The sequence below is a fragment of the Talpa europaea genome, assembly GCF_964194135.1.
Source record: "Talpa europaea genome assembly, chromosome: 9".
Lineage (NCBI taxonomy): Eukaryota > Metazoa > Chordata > Mammalia > Eulipotyphla > Talpidae > Talpa > Talpa europaea.
The window spans coordinates 10,757,435-10,764,852 of record NC_140076.1 but is presented as its reverse complement, the minus strand read 5'-3'; the positions used below and the strand labels follow the sequence as shown (position 1 = coordinate 10,764,852).

At 56.7% G+C, this 7,418-nt stretch overlaps 1 protein-coding gene across 1 annotated transcript; it reads right to left on the bottom strand.

The window, feature by feature from the left end:
- Positions 1–214: 214 nt before the first annotated feature.
- Positions 215–5,954, bottom strand: LOC311177859 (group IIF secretory phospholipase A2-like; the record flags this gene model as incomplete). Its single annotated transcript, XM_084244097.1, has 5 exons — positions 215–510; positions 2,282–2,388; positions 3,210–3,354; positions 5,169–5,218; positions 5,839–5,954. The coding sequence occupies 5 exons, from the start codon at positions 5,952–5,954 to the stop codon at positions 215–217; spliced, it is 714 nt and encodes a 237-aa protein (XP_084100223.1).
- Between the last annotated feature and the right edge of the window lie 1,464 nt (positions 5,955–7,418).

Below are 7,418 nucleotides of genomic sequence, written 5' to 3'. Positions count from 1 at the left end.
TGCCCTGTCAGAGGCATTCCCACCCCTCAGGCTTCACCTTCCACTCTGGAGAGACCCCCAGCAAGTCGAGGACAGGGGAAGCACCCAGCCATGTCCAGTGCTGGTCTGGAGGACCCAGGTGACCACAGCCAAGGCGGCAGCCCTCCTGAGTCCTCTGGGGCCAGTCTCACTGGAAGACCCCAGGAAGAGGCAGCAGGGCAGCCGGGGCTCCCCATTACCCGCCCCCCACCTGCTTTGACTGTCTGGTCCCCAGAACTGGAAGCTCCACCCCTCTTCTCTTTCGTGCCCCTCGGGGCACTAAGGGGGTACGGGGGGGTGCTGGAGAGATGGGTGGGCAGGCCACCTCCCCTGGGGGTGGCTCGTAGATGCTGCAGTTGGGCGTGGGGCCCCGGCAGTAGATGTTGAGGTAGTTGCGATGATCCTTGTTGTACGTCTGGTTCTGGAGGCACAGGACCAGGCTCTTGTCACACTCACAGGTCTGCTGGTCACACTCCGTCGAGTTGAGCTTGCCTGTGGGGAGGGAGTGCCCTGACTCTGAGGGTCTGGTGGTTCTCGGAGTGGGGGTGGGGGGCAGCAGCCCCCGCAGGCCCATCCCAGGCTGGCAGGCTCTTGTTAACAGTGGAGAGCCACAGAGATCCACCCTGTTATTGAGTCGTTGGGGAAACTGAGGCCCAGGAAGGGGACACCCAAGAACCTAAGTCACCCAAGAACCAACGGCAGAACTAGGACAGCGACCTTTGATCATCCAGGACACCCACCCTGAGGGAGTGTGTGGTCAGCAGTGAGAAGGACGGGCACGGTGAAGTGTCAATGCCCAGTCACCGCTGCTGCGCTATTGTTCTGTTGTTATTTCCCCCCGGTAGTTCTCGTAGGTGTGCGATAGAATCCAGTCAAGCAGACAGCCAGGCTCTACCCCAGAGCCTCAGACTCAGTCGGTCTGGGTGGGGCCTGAGAATTTGCATTCCTAACAAGTCCACGGGCATGCTGAGACTGAGGCTGCAGTTCAGGCAGCACCCGGGAAGAGCAGCCCCCCACTCACCCAGTGCTTTCCAAACTTCCAGAACTTCCCAGGAGCACAATCTTTTCTCTTAAGAGGAACTCTTTGCAGAAGGTCAAGAGAGCAAAAGCTGGATGGAAAGTCACTTAACTATAAGAGGGCCTGCTGGACCACTCAGGGAGCGCCGCCCCCACCCCCCTCACTTCTCCAGGAGCTGACACGGTGCCCCCAGAAATCCCCAGGACCCAGGGTGCATACTGCTGCTTGGCCTGGCCCATTGCCCTTGAACTGGCGGGACATCCCCCCAAGCCCACCCCTTCACCCCATGTTTGAGCAGCAGAATATGAGGCCAACAAGATCTTAAGTCCCAGGGGCTTCCCCGCCAGGTTCCCCGCCAGGCTTCTTCCAGAGAGCACATATCGCTCCTCGCCAGGCCGGGGCTGCTCGTGGGCTGCTCGTGAGGGGACGCCCAGAGCCTCGGTGAGATGGGAGATGAGCCCGCAGCCCGCGGGACTGGACCAGGGTGCCTGCTGCCCTGGGAGGGGCCCTACGGCGAGCAGGGCAGGGACACCAGGCCCGTCAGCTTGGAAGCTGCACCCCACAGCTGGGGAAAGGCCTCCATGGAGGCCCATGGTAAAGGGGGGAATCCCACCAGGCCCAGCTCCTTTACCTTGAATTCCTGGAACACTGGGGTTCTGGTTGGGGCCCCCTTCTGGTGGGATCCTCATGACAGATCTGGAAGGGAACTGTGATCCACACCCCTGGGGGTGGGGGGATGGGTCCACCCAGGGAGATGGAGCAGCCCCTGCCAGATCGGGGTTGGCTAAAGGTCCTGGGCCCGCTGGTACCCACAGACTCAGCATCACTCCCTAGGCTCCCCAAAGCTTAGGCCTCAGGGGCTAGATCATGCTTGGGAGGCCAGAGCAGGGCGATGAGGCAGAGCCACAGTCAGGGCCGTACACTGAACCCACCAACACAAACCAGAGATCTGCATCGTCTGAATTTCAGACAAACAACAAATGTTGTAGGATCTGCCATCTATCACGTGGGTTCTCCTCGTGCTAATTTTTAATTTTATACAAATACTAATTAATTTTATACTAACTACAGTATAAGTCTCTCATGCGATATTTGGGACATACTTAATATAAAAGCGTTTTTTGTTGTTTATCTGAAATTCGATTTTAACTGGGCATCCGGCCTCTCCTCTCACAGCCCTGCCCGGCCCTGCACAGCTGGAGGTGGGGCTCGGCGGCCACAGGGGGCAGGCGGCAGGGCACTCACTGCACACAATCGTGCCGTTCTCGATGGTGTGTTCATAGTGGTCCACGTAGGGGTGGCAGCCCTGGTCAAAGAGCTTCTGGTAGCAGCAGTCATGGGCATGGCAGCACCTAGCGGTGGGGAGAGGAGAGCAGGCCTTGCCGGCTTGGCCCTTCCCAGCGCCTGAGACCAGCCTCGTCTGTTCTAGTTCCTCACAGGCCAGACTCTCAGACTGAGACCCCCAGCTACGTGCCGGAGGCCTCGCCAACAGGCAGAAGCTCCTGCTCCAGCTTCTTATCCTCCCTCCTGCCTCTTTGTCCTCCCCCCCCCCCCAGGGGCCCTGTCAGGTGGTCCAGGTGGGGGGCCTGTCAGGGTAAGTCAGGGTGAGAGGAGACCGACTACACCCCGAGGAGCAAGGGCCAGGTTGGACAGAGGGCTGGAGGGCTGCGTGGGGATGGGGGCAAGGAGCAGGGGACAGGAAGCACGTGCGGTGTGGCTGTCACCATCCCTGTGGGGTGGGGGGAAGCAGTCGATGCACTTTTATTACATCCTTCTGGCTCCCAAATGCCAAAGGACGCCAGGCTTGGTGCTGGTTGCCTTGGGGGGGACAGGAGCTGAAGATAAGCCCCAGATGCTGCTGCGCTTGCTGGAGGAAGCACAATCCTCCGGGCGTCCAGGCTGAGGGAGGCTTTGCTGAGCAGCTGTTCCCATGTGTGGGGGACTGGTGGGGATGGGCGGGGGCTCAGGAGGTGCGCGTGGAGCGTTCCTTTCTGCCGAGAGCGCGAGTTCAGATGTCTCCAGGTCCAGGACCGTGGTGAGGCCCATGGCAGAATAGAAGGTACCCAAGACAGTGGGGAGGACATGGGTCACAGGTGAAAGGTCGCTACGCTTGGGCCCCCTGACCTCCGCTGCCCCCACACGGTCCCAGCCACAGCCCTGGATGTGCGCTTACCAGTCCACCTCGTCCATGGGCAGGCCGTGGCCCCCCAGCCCGCAGTAGCAGCCGTAGCCCACGTAGGACAGGATGGCGCTTCTCCCGGTCACGGCTTCCACCATGGACTTCAGGTTGATCAGGCTGCTGTGGGCCGCGGACAGGACTGCCAAGAACCCCAGGAAGGTGAGCTCCCGGCCCAGGGTGGCCGCTCTGGCCGGCTGCTGCCCTCCCTCCACCCCAGGGCCGGGGCGGGGAGACAGGGGAGCAGGAGGGAGTCCCACAGCTCCTCACCCACACTCCTTATTAGCCCAGGCCCAAGAAAATAGCCATAGAGGGCTTTTCACTGCCTGAGGCCCTCCTGAGCATTAACTCAAGTGCTCACCGCTGCCAGCAAGCTGCTTTCCGGACGAGAAACCTGAGAAGGGATGGCCAGGAGGGGTCCCGGCCTCCTTGCTCCCCCAGCCTGGAAGCTGATTCCCCACTTCCACCCCTCACCCACCCACTAGCTCTGCAGGTGTCACCCCCTGCATCCCCAGGGCCCTCTGACCATCAGCTCCCGTGTGCCTGGGAAGAAACTCTCCTGGCCTCACACACACACACAGCCCACACACGCCCAGATGCACACTCTTACACTCACATGCCTCAAACTCTCCTCCACACATCATGCACCTGTACACTCACCCGCAAACACACATGTGATGATACACTCACTCACAGCTCACACACAGCTCACACACAACTTGCAGATCTGACATACTCATGCACAATCACTGATACACACTCACACACATTCACACCCGCACCTCAGGTATAAGACAGATAGACATACTCACGCCCTCCTCCACACACTGCATGCAATCCCATTCACACCCACCACACACATGCAGACACACGCTCTCGTACTTGCCAACCTCACACTCAGACATGCCTCCAACATCTCACACACTCTTCTCACACTCACACACAAACCCACACTCACCTCACACACCTGTCCACACTGCACATGCACACACCCTCACACTCACACCCCACAAACACACACACACACTCAGGGCAAAGCCATGACCGAAGCCGAGGCCACGTCCACACTCAAGTGGGAACAGAAGCCAAGTCTGTTGAGGCCGAGGCTCTGTCTCCGGCCAGTGGTCTGGGCCCAGCTCAACTGCTTGTTTTCTAAATAACAGGTCACTTTGCCTGAGCGCAACCGGCAGTTTCCCACGTCTGCCCACATTCAACCTTATTTCTGGTATTCCTTTTCCTCCAACCGGGCTGTGTTATGGTGACGCCTAACAGTCTGCAAGGAACGCCATGGGGTGGTTCACTCCTACCTGAGCACCTGCGCCCCCTCACCTGGATGGGGTGGGGGCGGCCAGAGTCATGTCAGGACCCTAAGCGGCCCCTGACCTGATGCCTGGAAGCCCCAGACCTGCTGCGTCATCTTCTTGTGGACTCACCAGCAGACACCGCTGCCACGCACCCCGCAGACAATACCCGCACACCGCACTCACAGACACGCTCTGGATACAGCCCTGAACCAACACATCCACACTCGGCTGCCGTGTGTTACATGCAGACATCATCATGTGCTCAGACCCCCCCACACACACACAGGACACGCACGTAGCCACGCTCATTAGCTCCTGTCTGCACGTATCCATGTACATGCACACCCCTGTGGACACATACACACACTCCTGTGTAAACACATGCTCCTAAGTACACAAACACTGGGGCTTGCCGGGTGCTCAGCTCAGGGCCTGCCCCCTTAGGCTCGCTCGTAAACTCGACTCCCTCCGCGTGTTTACAGGTGCCTGGAGGGGGAAACAGCGCAGAAGAGAGGAAGCGGGGCTGAGCAGGAAGTGGAGACCCAGAGACCGAGGTCTTGTGACCAGTGGATGGAGAACTCTGGTCCCCAAGGTCCCGGGAGAGCTTCTGGAGGGGGAGTAGAACGGGGCATCCCGCAGAGTCGCTACTCACCACTGCCAGCCAGGATGGTGACGGTGAAAAACTTCATGCCCAGGCTAGACCTGAAAGGAAGACACCCAAGTCCTGAGTCTGCCCCTCCACCTCCCTGCAAGTCCTCCTGCTGCGCCATCGCAGGAGCCACCAACACTGTCCCCTGATGTCCCAGTTGCTCCTGCCCCGTCCCTGTGATTGGCACCTCCAGGAAGAGCAACAGCCCCAGGACGGCAGAGCCACACGGCCCAGGAGCGGAACCTCCCACTCTGAGCAGGAATCCCCTCCACGCGTCAACTCCCAGAGCTCACTGTCTCATCCAGTTGGGCCTCCTTTGCAGACCAGAACCAAGTGCCCTCCCGCTCACACACCCAGGAGTCACGTGACCTCGGCTGCTGGCTGGGTCTTGCGCCGGGGCCAAGAGACTTGAGTCCCTGGGTTCTAATTCCAGCTCTGCTGCCAAAATGCTGTGTAATCTGATCGATCCCTTAGCCTCTCTGGGCCTCAAGTGACTCCTGAGGACTGACCGGATGACCCCTAAGTCCCTCCTAGTCCCGAGATGCAGTGACACATACACCATCAGAGACTCAGAACTCCCCTTCCAGGAGAAATGGATCCCAGCAGCCAGTTCCCCTCCCTCATCCCTGCTCCTCTCATTGGTGGGATCCATCCCAGGGTAGCAGGCACCTACCTGGACGTTCTCAAAGGTGTAAGGGCCCTGAGGTTTGGGTCTCTCAACCCAGAGGTGTGTCTACCCGGCGCCTTCTTCCTGAACCCTTTGGGGTTGGCCTGTGCCCCATCTGCCATGTTCTGGGATCTGGGAGGCCAGCGACATAAGGCTTGCAAGGTCCAAGATCCTCTCCAAGGGCTCCTGGAAACAGGCCCCAGCTTCACGCTCTCTTGCACACTGGCCGGGTAGTGCCAGGGCCGTGCCCCTGGGCAGGAGGCAGGTGACACATGCCCTAGAAAAGGAGGCTCCACCTCCTCCTTCCCACTGCCACCGCCTGCCTGCCCACAGCCACCGATAAAGTCCCACCCCGGGATGCTCGGGCACTGAGGTTTATGAACCCAACCTGCAGCTGCCCCTCCCATGCCCACCCCCTCCTATGCCCCACCACCAGGGCCTCACATCTGGAGTCACTTTAATGGGTTTGCTGTGGAACATATAGGGCTAGCCCTCAGGGGCTCATATCATGGCCTTCCTGGCTTTAAACATCACATAAATTTCAGAGATTGGAAAGCAAAAATGTGCTTGTTATTGCACATCAATATAAAAAAGCTTATTTAACTCTGAACATGTTAATCGCCAAATTGCACTGGGGGGTTAATTTTGTTCATACTTCTCAGGGTGGAAAATCCACAGAATATATTCATTTATGTTAAATTATGAGCTTCATCTGAATCTTAAAATGATATGACATGCTTGTCCACAGTTTTAATGTATTATTTTTCAATGACATGTTTGGGCAGCTTTACACTTTGGGGTTGGTCTTTTTGAATGAAAAATTAATTTGTTCTGAAAATGCAAACCCAAGTCTGTGGGGTTATTTAGTGTAGAAATCCCCCCTTTTGGTTCAACTGCAAGTCAAGTTTATTTCTCTTCAGGCCTTTCACAGCTAGAATATATGTATAAGTTTTGTGACAATACAGAAGGGAAACCTTTTATGTGGTTCCTAAAAAGTGGAGGTAAAAAAAGAAATCCACGTGAGCATCTCAAGACATTTGCAGATTTCAGGTTCTGGATCTAGATATGGGAGAGGAAGGGACTTTTCCCCCTAACCTGCTCAGGTTGGTCAAATAATCCAATTAACATCAGATAGATGAGCAGGAGAAAATAACCAATTTAGTTACAAACTTACAGGAAATCTACATAGACATGAGGATCCCACAGACAAACAGGGAAAGTAAGTGTACATACCTTGAAGTTAAGGAATGGGATAGGGGCCTGGGGCTTCAAGGGGGATGGGAATAATGAGGCTCAGAAGGTGACACCACTTTGCAAAGCACATGCTCTGCAATTAGATGTTTGCCCTCCCTGCCATATAGACAGAATTTGCTTTTGGTTGTTGGGTTTTGTTTTTTGCCTTTATTTTCCCAGATAGAAAGGTTATTTCTGGTGCTAACATTAATTCTGGGTTTTCTTTCTTCTAGGTAGTTAAGGGAGTGGTAAAAGTTTCTCATGAGACTGCAGGACCTCAGCTGGCCTCAGCTCAAAATAAGCTTCATGCCATAGTGGCACCTCTTGGGGGAAACTCACTCTGAACACCTCAC